Here is an 18,618-nt window from a genome sequence, read left to right on the forward strand (position 1 = left end):
CGCTACTTAGCGATTAGGCTGCCTTTTGTATCCCACTTTAAATTCCACTCTTTTTTTTTTGTTTTCTGAACGATGTGGTTTACAAATAAAGAGTATAAATGAATATACTTACATATACCCAATTTTTGATCTTGTGTAATGTGTAACAAAACAGCCGCCGACGATCTGATCTAAATAATCTCACTTGCCTCCCTCTTGGCCAGAAGCTGGGTTATGCTTGCAACTGATTGACCGCATGATAAAGTTTCGCTATGATACTGACCGCCGCACACAACCTGTTTTGCATATTCGACAGAGTACTTTGCTATCAAGCTGTGTCTGCAGTCTGTCCTGATTTTTTCGAGACGTAAGCTGCATTTGTACGCACCCCCTTACAGTTGTAATTCTAATTTGAATGAATGACAACATAATAGAAAAAATATTGTTTGAATAAAATATGAAACAATACTGAATAAGCAAAAACATAAGCGGTGACATGTCGTTCCGGAGGTTGAATAGCGACATCACGAATTTTATACACGATTTTTATTAACAAAGCGTTTCGAAATACCAACCGACATTTTTTTACTGTGTAGCTTACAGATGAGTGTGTGTGACGTCACTCCAGACTAGAAAATTAATATTGAATTGAAGCAGGCGTTACTTGGCTAATTACATGATTTTCAATCTACGAAAACCAGAAAATTACGCTTCATTTGTTATAATCCTCGAAAACCAGGATAATCTGTACGATGTATTTTATAACTTCTCCAATGTTACATACATAATATACACCACACCAAACAGATCTTCTAAAATGTATCCTAAGGAGATGTAGAATTTACATGTACTGTGGGTATACTTAGCAATTAATCTTTGTTAAGTCAAATATTTAGTCCAGTGGTGAGCACTGAGTATGTTCAATACGGATCAAGAGGATTTGATTCCGAGGCCAAAGCTTTTAAGGTATCGAGTTTTCTGCCCAGATATTCTCAGTATCAGTTCGGAGTTAAGAAGTTAAAGCTGTCCCCTGCGCCTCGGATAATAATTCTAATAACCAGCCAACCTAAATTGGAACAGTAAGGTGGTGTGTGACCACGTTCCTATGAGAGGGAAGGCTTATCCTTATAAGCTATCGTACACAGAGTGGCGGGCACTTCATAAAAGCACTGCTTTTGTTTTGTGCTTTGTCTTTTGTTTTTTTTTTAGACTAAAGAGGAGGATATTCCATTATATGCCACCTTCTTGCCGCATGCTGATCAAAAACCATGTGTACGGCACTGAGAGCGTGGACACGTGAATTATTTTGGCATTGCTACCTCTATATCTCTGTTAAAACTGAAACGTAACAAAGAAGGTATGTGAGTTACATACTTCAAAATGAGGAAGGTTATCAAGTCTTTTTGGTTTTCTAAGGATATCTCCGTTTAATCTAAACTGACTTCTAGGTTTCTTAATATGAAATACTTTATTTACTGTTTTCAAAGTTTTTAATAGCATAATCCATCCATATTGTGATAACATCCTGAAATTTCTCAAAATTTAAGTACCTACTGATTTACATATCGCTGGTTATAACAATGCAATAGCAAACACAATACCTTACTATCAACCTACTGTTACCTACATACCTACATAATACAAGGAAGTAAGTTTTGTTTGTTTTTAAATTCTATTATTTACTTTATAAAAATTCATATTCTTTATTTATGAAGTAGAGAGGTATATGAATTTTGGTTACGTAAATCGATTTTACGAAACAGTGGCCTTAGTACAAGATTTGATCACTTGCAATCGTAGAGTCGTATTCGAGTATTAAACTCTGTATCATCAAAGCAAAATGCACATAATGTCACTGGTTTTAAAGTCGGAAATCCTTTACTTCTGGCTTATGTTTTACAAACGTATTATCAAAAACCCGTGTTGAAGAGTTGTGGGCAAATCGGAGCTTTAATACAATTCTAATAAGATTGCATTTTACTCCTTTGTTCAAGTATTTCCATACTAGAAAACGACTTCTCGATTGTGAGCGAACAAATCGTTACTAAGGCTACAGTATGAACATTCGCGATGACATGTCGTGCTGCTCCGAAGGCTGGCACGGTGCGTCACGAACACTGCTGCTCACGATTGATGTTGCCAAACTGTAGCAAAGCGTTTCAAAATTATTATCGGCGGTGTCGCATACATATATATTTTATGCTGTCTGGAGAGAAAGTTCTTGAATGAAAATGCTAAAACGTAAATTGTTGATGTTGGAAAATAATAATAATAATAAATAAATATACTATGACAATACACACAATATAAGCGTAGCTTGTGTTATGGGTACTAAGATTACTGATGAATATTTTTGTAAATAATATACATAATTACTTAGATATATATATATATATATATAAACACCCAGACACTGAAAAACATTCATGCTCACCACACAAACATTTTCCAGTAGTGGAAATGCCTTGGACTCAGAAAGCAGGGTCGCTGCAAACTGCGCGTATCGGCCGTCTCAGAAAAGACCAACTGCTGTACTCCGAGTTCCCTCAAATTCAGACTGATAAAAATGGGACCACGTGGGAAGTTTACTCAAACAAAAATAGTTTCGGTTCGGTTCATAAATTACAGAGTTCTGAGCTAACAAACATAAACAACTGAATTAGAGAACCTCACGAATGAAAATTTGATAAATAACTAAATCCCGCTTAACAGCTTCTATGCATGTATCTAGTTTGAATCCCCGAACTCCCCCGGTGTCCCAGGCCTTGTTAGCAGCGGGACATTATTTATAGATAATGATAATGGTGAAAATTTTAAAAAAGATGATGAAATGAAAAAATCAATCTTGTTTCTGTTTTCGCGTTTCCTCTGATTCTTATAACAAAAAAAGTATTAATAATTTAAACTTCTCACTTAATGAGAACCTGCGTCTAGAACTCTAGGTCATATTAATATGGTTTCATTACAAGTTAGTTAGTATACTTACATATTTGGCTAAATTCCGGTTATTTCGTTAATTAAAAGTCAGTAGGCATACACAGTTACTGATTTAAACACAGGATGTGGAATTAGGCAGTAACTATTTGTTACGATAAAAAACCTTATGCCTTTTTTACTAAAACGTTCATTTCAGACATTCTTTGTGCTACTCGGAGCTTAGCACGGCCTGACACGGATAAAAAACTTTACTCTACCACGACACAAAATTGGGTCGTTGTAGAGTAAAGAGTATCTAGTGATCAATGAACTTAGCTTGAGAGAGATTTGCACTACAACAACACAATATAATAGTGACTGCGGTACAGATGCTGGGAATCGAATCCAGGACCTCATTATCCGTACTCAATCATGCTAAGCACTAAACTGACGAGGCAGTAAGTAGTTAAGTAAACAACGTAGGTACTGACTAACTGATCTATTAAATTGCAACCTGTAGAGAAAGGATTGTTTTTTTAATTACAAGGGGGTTAAAAAGATTAATTTTGTGTGAAAGATCTTCATGTTACACAGTTGTTCTAAATTTTGCCCCAAAAGGGGTGATAGGGGAGTAAACATTGTAATAAAATCTACACGAACAGTTTAAAATAAAGTTATTCTACAATTTATAAAAATTCCACCCCCAAGAGGGTTAAATAGAAGGTGAAAGTTTATTTGTGAGAACGCGCTAATCGCTGGAACTATCAACCGGCGCGGCCCTCAAATCTTATTTTAATTTGATAGGCCAATCTTTGAGAAAGGTTAAAAATTATTTCACATAACGCTACCATCCTAATGAGTCGGGCAAAATGCGGGCGATGAAAAGCGGTGAGTCGTAAAAAAAATATTTATATGGAAGTCTACTTACCAGAAGTTGTGCGCGGACGAATTCGTTGTGAACCGCTAGTATAAATTATAATCTTTCATAATCCGCATTTGTAACGTAATAAGATTTACTCAACCGCAAGTCATAAAAAATGATACACGACAATTGCGCTATCCTATAGGTGATTCTAACATTGTAACGGATCAATGTATTACTATTCTATTAAGTTAGAGTTTTAAGACCGTTAAATTAGTCTGTAACTGAAGTTTTACAAGATATGCAGCTCGTAATTAAAGCCATTACGAATTTAAGTAACATCGTTTACTCGATTTTTATATTCGCTTACTGGCTGGCGAGTTTCATTTTAATTTTGCTAATGACCTTTACATGTAGGTATGTTTGGTTTCATTTAATTCACTCCTCAATATCCCGATTTATGTACAAAGTGTCCATGCTAAGTATGTACGTCTTGCCGGCAGCCGCATGGTGATCCAGTACCCCAAAGGATAAACTTATAGCGCCCTGTAATTATTTTTTTTATTACAACAATACACACATCGCCATCTAAGATAACTGATGAATATTTTAATAATATATCTACATAAATACTTATAATAGATAGATAACCATCCAGACACTGAAAAACATACATGTTCATCACCAGTGGCGTGCACTGGGTTTCTTACCAGGGTATGCACATAGCAGGAAAATTGTATAAAACGTCAAAAATCATCCTCTTATAAGAGTTATAAATACATTTTAGGGTAGGCAGTGCTTTTGTGCATGTATGAAGTGCACGCCACTATTAATCACACAAACATGTTTTCAATGTTTGAGTGCGGCGTACGCTTTGGTATGTAACTAGAGAATTACCTGATATATACTGATTTAAAATAAAAACTTATGCCGTTAATTAAAGAAGATCGTAGACTTCACGAATCAAGCTACGTACGACCTAGTATTTCCCCCGGGCTCCTGATGACGTTGAGACCTGCGTTTCAACTCCTGGCGAGCTTTCGGCGTCACCCCCACCTTACAGTGACGCAGTTACCACCCAGTGAGGTGGTAATCAGCTACGATCGTTCCGAAATTAAACTCCTTCCTCCTTCCTTCCTAAAGCCAACGCGACTGATACTGCGGTACGGAGCTAGTTTTATTATAAAGTAAATAAACTATATTTATATAGATAATAAGTAATAAAGTCACGCTTCATTATTAGGTATTGCGTTAAAAATTAAATCGTAAAAATATAAACGATCGTTACGTTGAAAATGTTTTTTTTTCCAAGTTTTGTTATCATGTTAGAAATACGTAAAGGAAATATAAGTAATACTTGATGCAGTAATCATAAAAGCCATTTCTTTCGTTATGTACTTATTTCGTAACTAAATATTTTCCGTGATTCCTTATATTATTGCAAAAATAAATCTATCAGCTTTGCTATAAGATTCATACTCAAATAAAACAGTCAAAATATCATCCTAGAAATTAGTTTGATCATATTCGTTAATAGTTATTAAATACGTTATTAGATAGTCCATTTAGCCAACTTCCTGTCGACGTCATATACATGTTATGTATTTCTCATAGGTTTTCGAATAACTTGTTATGGCTTAAGGGTTGAAATAATCTCTCTAGCTTTCTTTAACATACAATATTATTTTCGAAAGCCACTGACATAATAAAAGCGATTTTAATAAAAAACCTCATAATACCAAAATGCGGTCGACATTCCAGAGTGTTCGTTTAAAAAATAGATTTTGTACATAGCAAAATTAATAGAAAAACCCAGAGTGGACAAGCCTTTAGGCAAGATTAATTGGTTTGTCGTCATATCAACCCATTCCCGGCCTACTACTGGGCCCGGGTCTCCTTCTACAATAAAAAGGGTTCAAACCGTAGGTCCACCACACTTAACCAGACTTCCCACTTTGAGAGCATTATGGAGTACTCTGAGGCATGCAGGTTTCTTCACGATGTTTTCCTCCACTGTTATAAGCAAGTGATATTTTAATTGCTTAAAAATAAAATGAATACAACTTAGAAAAATTTGAAGTTGGGAAGCTGGGATTCGAACTCGGCCCCCCGAAATCGAATCCGAAGTCCTCACCACTAACTAGGCTATTACCGCTTGTTTTCTTGTAACTTATATCTTAATGTTTTGTCCTAATAAGTTCTTCTACCTGTATCTGTCTGATCTTATAATTTATTCAAATAATAAAATTCGTGAGCTTAATGTAAATCAATTTGCATATATGTATTCATTTTGTAATATTTTATACTTACGAGGTGCTATACCGATATTAATAACATGTGGCAAAAATTGTGAAATGTTTCAAAACAGTTGCAAGTAAGCATGTAGAAATTACGAGTACAGTGCAGAAATCAATGAAGTGCTCGTTCCAAACATGATTACTTAACAGAATTTTCAGAATTACGTAGTGAAGTAGGTATCTACTTGGTCCGTCGCACTTAATTTTATATTTAGCTTGATAATCGCTGGAGTCAAGTTTTTCAAATCACTGGTTACAGATTTTTTGGGCTGCAGTAAATAAAGTTTCCACCTGTTTTTTGTGTAATTCTATTCTTCTTAAAGCGGTGATAGCCTAATGGTTTATGGGGACATCATAGCCCAAATAATACTTACGGCATACTTACGCTCCTGCGATCACCTGCCCGTCACTTACCTTTTGGATAGACAACCTTACCGATACCAAATACCGGATAACCATTTACCAAGGAAAAGGATAAATAAGGAACAAAGTAAATTGTAATAAAGTAATCCTTAGGATTACTTTATTACAATTTACGCTACAGGTTAAAGTTTCAGCTTCCCTTTCTGATGGACCTAATTCCCGACCACCTCTACCACCTCTATCTTTTCGACGCTTTGTGCGTTTTTTATTATTTTTAATTTAAATATAACTTTCTGAGGAGAAGGAAAACATCATGAGGAATCCTGCATGCATGAGTTCTACATTATGTTCTCAAAGGCGAGTAAAAGAGTCGTGCCCTATAGTGGGCTGGTAATGGATTAATAATGACGATTCTTCTTCTTCCTGAGGTGCTACTCCAACTAGCGAAGGAGGGGAGTCCTCCTCTAGTTACAGAGGCAGCAACAGCAACATATACTCCTATATCTTCTATTCTTTTTATCTTCTATTTCTTCACGAGGCGAAATAACTCTATCATTTACTTTATTGCTGTGCTTTGTGATGACGGCAGATCAGAATACAGTTGTCACCCCGTGGATGTAACGGAGCAAGAGCAGCAGTGTCTGTGGTACTACTACCACCTTCGGCGATCACCAACTCGTTATTGAATATAATCATCACTTGCCTATAACAGTCCACTGGACTACTATTGTCAAGTGTCAATAATAAGCTGTATTTAATGAAAATCGATCGAAATTGGCCGCCGCCACAAAATAGCGGATAACATGTTTTTTAAACTCTTTATAAAATGAAAGGGCTTGACTAGAAGAATAATGTAGATTAAATTGAAAGCCAAGGGATTTTTAATTCATATATTATCGTATCTCAGTTTCAAATTAGAAGCATATTTTCTCTTTCGTTTTTAACGATAGGCGCATTCGATTTATAATATCAACTAGTGAAATATTAGTTTCAAACTTAAAAGCAAAAATTTACATACTTGTAATCTATTCCTAGCTCTCGACTATCAAATTAAAATCAAAGCCACATTAGCTGTCCTCTGAAACAAAATATCGCCACACAATAAGGGCCTTGCGGTATACCAACTATAGATACGTGATGGTATCAACTTACACTTGACACTTCTGTAGAAAGTTACCTTCGGGCACATAATACAGTAGTAGATACCTACGAACAGAATGCTATTTCTTAAACTTAGAATAATTGCTAGTTGCCATAATGAAATATAATTCTAGATCCTTTAATCTACTAATCTACCTGTCTTTAAAAATTTCGTACTTACTGTTTAGGTATAATCAGACTAATATATATGGGACGAAGCAGGAGTTACTTTGCGGAATTCTGTGATAAAATATGATAATTAAGCTTAATTGATAATTAAATAATTTTTAAAAAAATATAATTTATTCATTGTAAAGTCAACATCTCCTGAGGATGCTCCGGTTTCAGACTGAAACGTGTGTAGATCATTGCCGAAGATCTGTTGGGTGTGGAGTATGACGATTGAAGAAATTATAAATTACACAATACAGATTCTCCTGCTTTTCGCAGGGTATAGGTTAACTTAAGCTTAACTTTCAAAATATAATATTTTTGTCATTGTTTATGTGGATTCAGGTCCGCTGTGTCCCACATATATTACATGATATAATACTTTATTGCACTTTTTTACAGGGCTCCATTCAGATCTATCTCTGACTTCTTTGGATGGTGATGAAGGTGAAACTCTTCGCCGTGGGGCGTTAGCGGCCGCGTGTGCTGACGCCGTTGCAGCCTACGCCCAACTGGAAGGTTCAAGAGTTCGAGACTCAATTGCTGCGCATGCCAGACGGGCGATGGAGAGGGAGAGGCAGATTGATGAGAAGAACGACGTCATCGCCGATTTATCTTCTAAGGTAGGTGCTGAAGGTTGGCGTATTCATTTAGCCATTGTTTCAATAGTAGCAGAGCATTTTGCGCTCATCCGGGGATGTATTTACAAGCACATGAGGCTTAATATCTTTTTCTTTTTTGTTATCGTGGGGGAATCCTCGGGGGATACCTTGGGAGGCCACCGGGAGGCGTGAAGGTTATGTCGGACCCTTAGTGACTAGAACCTCACGGTGCTTTTACTCAACGCCTGACGGGGAGCCACGGGAACACTTTTGCAAACATCGGTTACTCCGCGAGTGGATGTCGGCAAATTCTCGTGTTAACGTAAGAGGCGTGACGGCAAAAAACACGCCAATCAACGCAAGAACTAACGACGCAACTGTGGACTATAGCAATCCCCGTTTCCAGTAACTACAAGTCAAAAGAGCATCAGGGTGATCACGCGCACATCAGGCGCAGGTATACCCTGCATCTACGACTATTACGCTTTCCAGTCCACATACCTGGACCGTCCTCGGGTTCCGGAGGTGTGGACGTGGACTAAGTGGACGGCCTATGGTTCCCGAGGAATTTGAGGCTTAACACCTACGCCTCAGTTTGACCAAGATTTCTTTAAGCCAACATTATTATAATTATAACAGTTTTATACGAATATCAGGATGTAAGTAACCCAAATCAATTTCACTCGATTCGCAAACGGTATTATAATCTGGCATGGTATTGCTGTTAACAATGGTGTGTGCCAACGGTCGGATGCTCATAGGGTTGTTACTTTTGAGAAAAAATACAGAAAAAGCACTCCCTAGCCAGTAATAAAGTTAAGAGGATACATTTTTAAAGAATATACCATACGCATCTACTGAGTAATATTTAAGCCAACCACTAAATGCCGTTATAATTCAGTTCCTAATCGAGATATATTTGCAAGATGTTATTGGTATTGAAGAGTTTTTTGCTAAAATGTATAACATAGCTAAACACCCAGACACTGAAAAACATGTTCATCGCACAATCATTGTACAGTTGTGGAAATCGAACCCACGGCATTGGACTCAGAAAGCCGGGTCGCTGCCTACTGTGCCAATCGGCGCTCGACGCAGTCTAAGTTGGTAGCTAGCCCATTAAGAGTATATATAACCCATACCCCTAATCGGTTTTTATGCTCTATAACACCGGAACGCTAAATAGCTTGACGGCATAGTCGGTAGGGTGGTAACTAACCACAGCCGAAGCCTTCCACCAGACAAAATATAAGTAACATTATATTTCCCAAATTTCCATTATATACGAACTCCGTCCCTCCAAAAAGGAAGCCAAAGTCTTAACCACAGGCTATGACTGCTTCCAGACCGTACCGGATCGAAACCGTTATGTTCAGCATGACTTTTTATCTTTTTTAAATGTCGTTTCAATTTTTTTGTGGCATCCCTAGTAACACCCGTTAGTTTATTGTTATAGCTTTGCTAGATATAAATATAACATGTTCACGTTACTACAGGTGTTTAACGTTGTTAAATAGTTTTTAAGTATCTGATAGAAAGTATATATCACGCTTTTGGGAACTAAGCATTATTTTAGCAGGTTAATTAGTAGGTAACCTAACCTAACCTATCATCCCACTTTTCCGCCTACGGGCGTTAAATTTTACAAATCCGGTTATCTTGATCCATATATAGGTACACGTTTCTATTGACCTTACCCATGTTATGAGTACAATACAACTAGATCATTATGATTTTATATAGCCCTGCGTGGGAGAGTATAATGGTCTGTTATATTCACAGACTTGGATTCTATTAAATTTATTAATTTATTGATTCTAGTTGTGTTTATCTTTAGTGTATCGTTTGGGGCTATCTATACATTATATTTTAATTATTCCGACCCATTTTCAGAATGCATCTAGAATAATTCTTTGCTAGTTTATTGAAAATATAAAAAAAAAGATTAGTAATTATTAATTATTATTAGTAATTATTAATTATTATTTTTTTTCGTTAACTTTTGGTAGTTCTAGAATGTTAACGTGAATTTTTCAATGTCGTTCTAATGTAAAAATGTTTCAACTTATTTTCTACCACTGTGAAATAAAAGGTTTGCGTGACGATCAGGTCACGGACTAGCCCGTTCGGTCGGGTGCAACGACCAGGCTATTCATACCATAAGGTTTTGCGGAAATGACCAAGCAGTATAATATAGCCTTGCGCCGATGAAAATAAACATTATTTTTAAGTTTCTACCTACTTCTAAGTCTGGTATATATTTTTCAAATCAAAGGTAATGTACGAAATTTTGTAGGTCACAAGATTGCATTATATGCGTATAATACTTAATTAAAACAATTGCGTAATCAATGCGACAAGGATTTTATTTTACGCTTCTTTTATTGTATTCTAAAGAGTTCATTGAATATCAAGGTCTTCAGTGATTTAATATATTTAACCTCCTAATATTAAGTATCAAGTTTAAATAAAAAACAATAATACCGATACCCGCGACATTTTTTTTTAATAAGTACTTATTTAATCAGCTTCCAATCTTTGCGTTTAAAATTACCATTTACTTAACGTGTCTGAAACCCATAAAGTGCTCATTAAATTGCCTCTCTTACAGATAATTCAATTTTCCAAGGAAGGAAAAAATGGAAGTATTTTTGCCGCATAATCGAGTGAATGTTTTTGCCCAGTAGTGTGTATTCAGCGGAAATACACACATCGTGGGAGCTCGGGGAAATCGTTTGAATTTCTGAGGAATGCGTTTTTAGAGGGACTTTCGCGGACCATTTCCTCCTAAAGAAATGTTTCTTGAAGTTTTATGGAATGCATTGAATTTTAGATTTTTTTTTTAATATAGACTGGAACGCAGCTCGAACTCTTCGGAGTTACGTGCGTTTTGAGCAATTCAATATTACTTGTTTTAGCAGTAGGTAAACGAAACCTAGTGATCCCGCATGCCTCATAGTTCATCATAATTTTCTCAAAGGCGTATGAAGTCTACCAATCACTTGGGCAGAGTGATTGACTACGCCTAAACCCTTGTCATTCTGAGAGAAGACCCGTGCCCTGTTTTGGGCCGGTAACGGGTGAATGAAGAAGACAACTTGACATCACTTATCTAGAAGAAACCTCCTAAAGGCCATTTAACTTTCAGGAACCTATTTGTAAAACTCACAAATATGCTGATTTTTCGGTGAATATTCTTGTGCCGTTTTTTTTGACTTCTTAATGATCACGCTTTTTTTCTTTTCCCAGTTGTCCGTAGCAGAAGTGGAACTTCGCGCAGCTGCAGAAGAACGAGACAAACTACTGAACGACGCAAACTACAACAGTCTTCAGCATGATGACGCAGTGACTAAGGCCAGGCAAGAAAGAGATGAAGCTATCGACAGAAAGAAGACAGTAGAGGTGAGTTTCTGTGGATTATATATCTTTAGTTTCGTGCAAAAACCTTTATATTTTTAGGTAGCAACGGATCTGTATAAAGATTTCTGTGTCTAAAGGCACTTTGTGGTGTTGTTGTATACAGATACCTACAGGTAGATAAAATACCCAAATTTATCGAATATGCATCTGTTAACTTTGTAATTATACTTGTAACTTAACTTTGTAAATATGCGTGAGGCAAAATCGCTTGAAACATTTAAAAACGCGGTGAAAGCATATTATCTTGCACAATAATGACGACATTTATTATACCTTGATCATGTTTATTTTTATTATCTATATGTCCATAAGTATTTATGTATGATTGAGTATATATTAGTTTATTATTTTATATTTATTTATTATATTTTTCTTATTTCTGAAATTTTGTTTATGTATTTGTATTTAGCTATTTGAATGTACGTTTATAATAATTTTACACCACCTGTCCGCTCTCTCTCATCTTGTCCTAATCCAAAGGTTGCCTGGCAGAGATCGCTACTAAGCGATAAGGCCGCCTTTTGTATTCTACTTCTGTCTTTGTATTTCTATTGTTTTTTTTATTTTCCTAACTTCATTGTGGTGTACAAATAAAGAGTTAAATAAATAAATAATAATTGGTAATTTCCAGGTTGCTTTGGCGAAGACAAGGGTAGAACTAATGCAAGCTAACAGCCAGCTGTACGAGGCGGTGCGACAGAAGATTGACCTTGGACAACAACTGGAGCAGTGGCAGGTATGGATCGTAGCGGAACCGTTTCTTATAATTCGTGGACATTTGGGCTACTGTAAACCTCACTGTAAAAGGAATTATTAAAAGGCTAGGGTATCCATAGCGCTAGCGATCCTCAGTGGCTTCGTAAGTCTACATCTTCCCATACAAACTTTAGTCCGCTATCCTACATAACTCGCCACGTCGGCTCTCACATGCAAAAAAGGTTTATGAAATACGTCTGATATCACCTAAATTAAGCGCGTTCTGCCAAATTCATTGTTATGCAAATTAAGCTTAATTTGCAATAGTACTCCGCAAAAAGCAGGAGGATCTGTATAGTCTAATTTATAATTTCTTCAATTTTTATGCTCCACACCAAACAGATCTTCGGCAAAGCACTTTCTACGCACATTTCGCTCAGAAGATGTTGACTTTAAAATGAATAATTGTTAAGACTCAAAATTTTTAATTCATTGTAAAGTAACGCCTGCTTCTATGCAATACTGCTAAATTAACTTTAATTCCATATATAGCCCATTTGAAGGAATATAAATCTATCTAAACTATTACAACCCTTTATAAACCCATGAACATATAATATATAACTATTTTCTTCGTAAATACTCATTTTCATCGATATCAACAAAAAAGATAACGGACTTTCAATATAAACTTTTATCCTATATTTAGGAGGTGATAATTAAAAAGTTATAGCCCATATATAGGTATCCTTTCACAAGAATCGGGCTATTCAATACAAAAAGATTGTTCAAATCCGACTGATTTCAGAGATCAGCGCGTTTAAACAAACAGACAAAACTTGCATCTTATCCCATGCTCATAACCAAATTTGCAACGGGACCTAGCAAATGAATCGTGCTAATTTTACTAACAACACAAATATTTTTATTTGATCTTCCAGATGGACATGCAAGAGCTTATCGAAGAGCAGATGAAGCACAAACTAACAACCCAAGAGAGAAGGAGGAAGCTCCCCGAACCGCCTGCACCAACAAGGACATCCAGGATCCTTGGATTTTTTCAACGGTGATCTGCTGTACCCAACTCTTGGTGCATCTATCTCCGGCCATAAACAAAAACACCGCCACCATTTTATATCTATTTATTATTAAACATCACGACGAAAACATTTTTCCCGCTGCGTTGAGCGTTTTTACGCCATTGTACAAAGATAATTTATCATCTGTGGCCCTCGTGGCCGCCATCTTGTCTACGGACGCGTTCGCCTTTGTAACGTTCGTAAGTTATAGTGTAATTTTATTTTTAAAACCTTGTGATGTTTATACATTTGCAGTGATAGTTATTGTCTTAATTAGATTGTTTATAGTAAGTGTACGTTTAATCATAACGTTTTACTGAGTTTTAGGTGAATTACGAGATTGTAGGTTATCTATAACTGCACTTGGCTGAATAAATCTTTGGGCATTCCGTACAAAAATAGCATAAGAAAAAAAATCATTCCTTACTTTTAGCAATACGTTATATATATATGAGCGGAAATGGTAGGTACAACAGATAAACAAAAATCCAGGGGTTTACTTGTAACACAAACTAGGCTTAACGTGTCGAATTTAGTGTACGAATTAAAACACGAAACGAAAATCGAAATTTAGTTTTAATAAATCATATTCGCTTTTTGTCCATTATCTAATATATCAGCCGTATAGCTAACATTAATTTTGTACTTAAACCACATACCTACACATAAGAGAAAGGGACTAAGATAAAAAATTGTAATAAAAGTCCATACTTACCTATTATGATCGCTTATTTGATAAACATTGTATTACGACTACAATGTCGTACCTTTCTTTCGAATGAAACCGATAATTTAATTATAGGTTTTTATTAAATTTCTTAACCTGCTCTTGGGAAAAAATGTGAATAAATTAGCATATCTAAAACAACCAAAATACTCGTTTGTTGTAGTAATGTTTTCAGATATTTTTATTCTAATACCAAAAGTTTCATTTTGTAGCTTTGCCATTTCTTTATCGAGAATATTTTACTAAATCCTTTAATGAAGCAGAATTTAACAGCTCAAGACACTTTAAATAATTGACAGGTTTAAAATTATTGCTGCCCTTCTCACAACGTTCTGTGTATTAGTTGTTTTAGATTAGAGATTTGTATTCAACAAAATTGTCTTATTTCGCTTTATCGTCGCTAGCTACGGTTCAACGGTTCACCTTTGTTTTATCGTGATTTTATCATTTTCCCTATCTTGTGCGCTCTTCTTGTCTATTTTAACGAAACATTTCAAAGTATTTTAGAATTGTCTACTGTGGTAAAAACGCTTTGGAATATTATAAATTTTTCTGTATGAACACTTAAATTCCTGGGTATGATATAAGTACATTCCTCATAAGATAGAACGTTTCAGCTATTTCATGTCAAAGTTAACGTGATTTGTAAATAACACTTGTTGCTAAAATACTAAGATGTACTTAACAGTAATGTTTCACTTGAAGTGAAAATAATCGGTGCACTTGTTAGTGTTAACGTTAGATTAATGCCCGTTTTCACTAACCCTAGGAATCGCTTAAATCGAATACCTAATAATTTAGGCGATGTCTATAGTAAAAAAACGTTTCACCAACACTGAGATGATAACTATTGGTCAAAGGTAGATGACCTTATTGAGATAGACCTTTAGATTAGGCGTTACTTATTTAGACATTACCTTGGTCGTCGTTAGTGAAAACGGGCGTAAGATAAGCCATATTACTAATGGTACTCAAATATTAATTTAGTATAACGATCTGCTGCAATTTTAGATTTACAATATATATTATTTCATAATTATTATCTAATATATACCTATCTAGTTAAATATACAAATATAATTTTTTAAATTTTATCAAAATTAAACTAGAATCAATGAAATCTACAGCAACTAAAAATGCCTTTATGAAGTGCCTTGAAGAGAATCATTCAAAGTCAATTATTATTTTATGTATCGAGATAAGTACTTATTTATTAAATATCATAATAAGCAAGTGCAATAGGACAAAAATCTTTATTTGCATTAAGAATGTATCTCGTACTTAAAACTGTACCCACAGACTATACCAATATTGTTCGTACCCAATACAAATTTTTATGAATTACGCCAAAACTTACACATTAGTGTTGTATTATGTATGCATCGGAAGGCCGAAAATATATCTCTTCTTTGCTTAGATAGTAGCTTTAAGTAAAATACCATTTCGCGAAATATTGGTTACAGGTTGAAATCGAAACTTTTAAAGTTATGTTACTAAAAAGATAAAATATTAGGCTGGCATATAAGATGCATAAAAACATTTTTGTACAAACAATTGTCCCCGTGTTCGTAATGTTGACTCATTTAAATATTCTGATGCATCATAAGTCATCCTCATGACACAAAACGACACTAAGACGTGAATTCGATGCTACTTAGATACGTTATTCCTGTGCCGTCGCAGACCTTTAAAGTGCAAGTACCTGCCTACCTCAAAAAGACATAAGACAACTAATTTGACAAAAAACCGTCACAAATAAAAATCTATTTTATCGCTCTGTTTTTGTGCAATGCAAAAATGTAGGTGTGCGATTCAGGTTGGTTTTTCAGTGGAGGTAGTATAAAATTAGTGGGCTTATTTTACTCTTTGAGGTAGAGTAGGTGACTATTTGTTTATATAAGGAATGGTGATAAAAATAGTTTAACACTGAAGTTTTTAAATGCACCTCAAAGTGACTCTAACATTCTGTAAAATTTTAATTTCTTAGAAAATCGTGAGATTGTATTATAAAATGTATTGTAATTTCTGTATTCTCGCACTTTATTATAAAAGTAAAAAAATAATTTGAAATGTGTAAGGTTTTATTGAATTTTTACTTTGCATAAGTAGCAGAAACTAAGAAGGAAATACGGTACGGTACCCTTATAAATTTATAAAATAACCTATTTTAAATTTGATGTACTTTATTTTAGGAGATTATTTTTTAATTTAAGACTGAATGAGATTAAGCTGAAGCTTTGCACTCTAATTTTTATTATTAATAATTTAAACACTTTTTTGATTGTAATTTCAAAATCACCCACTTTAATGTGAACTCAATAATGACCAGTACCCATTTCTAATCATGGGTATATTAATTACTATTACGGGTCTTACTCGTTCATCAAAGCGGTCAATGTTGTATTGAGAATTATAGGTACATTACATTATCTATCGATAACACAAAGTACTCCGTTGTCGCTCTCAATAAATATCATTGCTTTCGTTTAGCTGGACAATGGGCAGGAGCCGCAGATAGATTCTGTCAAGTTTCAGTTCGACATCCATCTGCTGTCCAATTCACGAACTTTTCCAACAGTTGCTAAATGGTCACCACCCTGTTATCTTAATACAAATTAAGCGATGAGCTAACTATTAAAACATTACTTTTGCATGAAGACGGCGAGTTGGCAACTCTTTCCAAAACTTTGTGTATTGTGCAGCAGTCTTTCGTCGCTCCCTATTAAGAACCCAATAAGTTTATATCAATGGAAGTTAATGGTACCTCCTTTTTGGGCTTACATTCAGTTTAGAAAGTGGTAAAACAGGCCTTTTAAACACTTACGCCGTTTTGACTTATGTTTACTTGAAATGTAACATTAAGGACCTTCTCCTTAAATTTTAGTTGCCCCGGTCTAGATTTTAATACATTAGCCTTTTTCGTGAGCTATTTTCTATTAGTGAATAGATACTTGAAAAAAATCCGATTATCATTAGTGCCTTTATACATAAGTTCTACCTTTAGCTCCGTGTGTTTCAGATTAAATTACTTTTATTTATAAACGGTATAGATTCTTCCTACTTTTATTGTACAAAGGAAGTTAACCTGCAGATTTATGACAGTTGAAATAGTAAGGGTTTATTTAAAAGCATAAGCACAAATTATTATTTTCTATATCATTTTTAATACATCTGTCATTCCGTATTAATTCATGGTTTATTTTATTAATATGTAGCTATACACTAGCTATACATTAACAAGTTTTTATGTACCTAATCTTAACTGCGCGCCAAATTTGATTAAAACGTAACTACAGAAGTTGTTGAATTGTCGATACTCTTACTCTGTAGGAAATTGCGGCTCTAAAACAGCTGCAGGTTTTCGAAAATAACCCTGTATGTTCTAGAACTATATGGTCGGCTATTGCACCTTTGCAGCAGTGCAGCGAAACTGCACAATCAATGATTCTATATATGATTTTTGCCGCGCTGTGCAGATTCAATAGATTAGTGCGGTTCATATAAATATTTTTATTGGCTACACAGTCCCTCACTTCTAATCACAATAGCGCAAAAAATTGTTACGACCTTTAAAAGAGGAAAACGAATTCTAACTCGTTGTTCATTTATATCAGTAGATATCTATAAGTTCAATAAAATGCAATACAATACGTAGACTTTTTTTTTGTTTTCCTGTTATCGCCCAGCTCTAAAGCAAATCTTTATTATACCCTTGCAAACCCTCAAATTATAGTAAATACGTAGTAGGGAAGGAAATTAACCAAAAGCTCTTTCATATTGACAAAATAAACCTTGAATTTCGATAAAGTAAAAAATTAAAAATAAACTAACAATTATGTAAGCATCTCATAAGTGTACTTAAATTTTATAATATTATTTTAATTTTAACTAATGACGACTAGTACATAGTTTCAATATCAGTAATTAATAATGTGGAAATTTTAATGTAACAAATAAAGCAAGAATTTTATATTTGATTTTTATTTTACCTAAATCAGCGCTGTTAATTTAAGTAGGAGGTCAATTTGGGAATTCATAATTTCTGAATTTTCTCTAGTCTGGTCTGGTGGGAGGATTTGGCCGTGGCTACCGACACAATCGTGCCGCTGAGCGATTTAGTGCTCCGGTGCGATGTCGCGTGGAAACCTATTAGGGGTACGACTACCATACTCCCTAACAGGTTAGCCCGCTACCATCTTAGAATGCATCGTCACTTACCACCAGAGATTGAGACCAGCATGAGATTGCAATCTGAGAGTACCTAAGACGATAATAGTATGAGATACCTGGGGAAAACAGGATAGTTAAGAAAAAAAAATCATAATATGAAGAAATTTAACCTTTAAAATAAGACCTAACCTTTATA

General features: G+C 35.0%; 1 protein-coding gene across 1 annotated transcript in view; it reads left to right on the plus strand.

The window, feature by feature from the left end:
• LOC120627786 (bicaudal D-related protein homolog) overlaps positions 1–13,952 on the plus strand; it is a 100,900-nt gene extending 86,948 nt beyond the window's left edge. Inside the window, exons 6-9 of the mRNA XM_039895813.1 lie at positions 8,131–8,351; positions 11,580–11,732; positions 12,382–12,486; positions 13,388–13,952. Of these exons, the coding sequence (XP_039751747.1) occupies positions 8,131–8,351; positions 11,580–11,732; positions 12,382–12,486; positions 13,388–13,516 (608 nt within the window). The 3' untranslated portion in view covers positions 13,517–13,952. The remainder of the gene's footprint in view (positions 1–8,130; positions 8,352–11,579; positions 11,733–12,381; positions 12,487–13,387) is intronic.
• Positions 13,953–18,618: the final 4,666 nt, after the last annotated feature.

This window comes from Pararge aegeria, chromosome 12 (genome assembly GCF_905163445.1).
Source record: "Pararge aegeria chromosome 12, ilParAegt1.1, whole genome shotgun sequence".
Classification (NCBI taxonomy): domain Eukaryota; kingdom Metazoa; phylum Arthropoda; class Insecta; order Lepidoptera; family Nymphalidae; genus Pararge; species Pararge aegeria.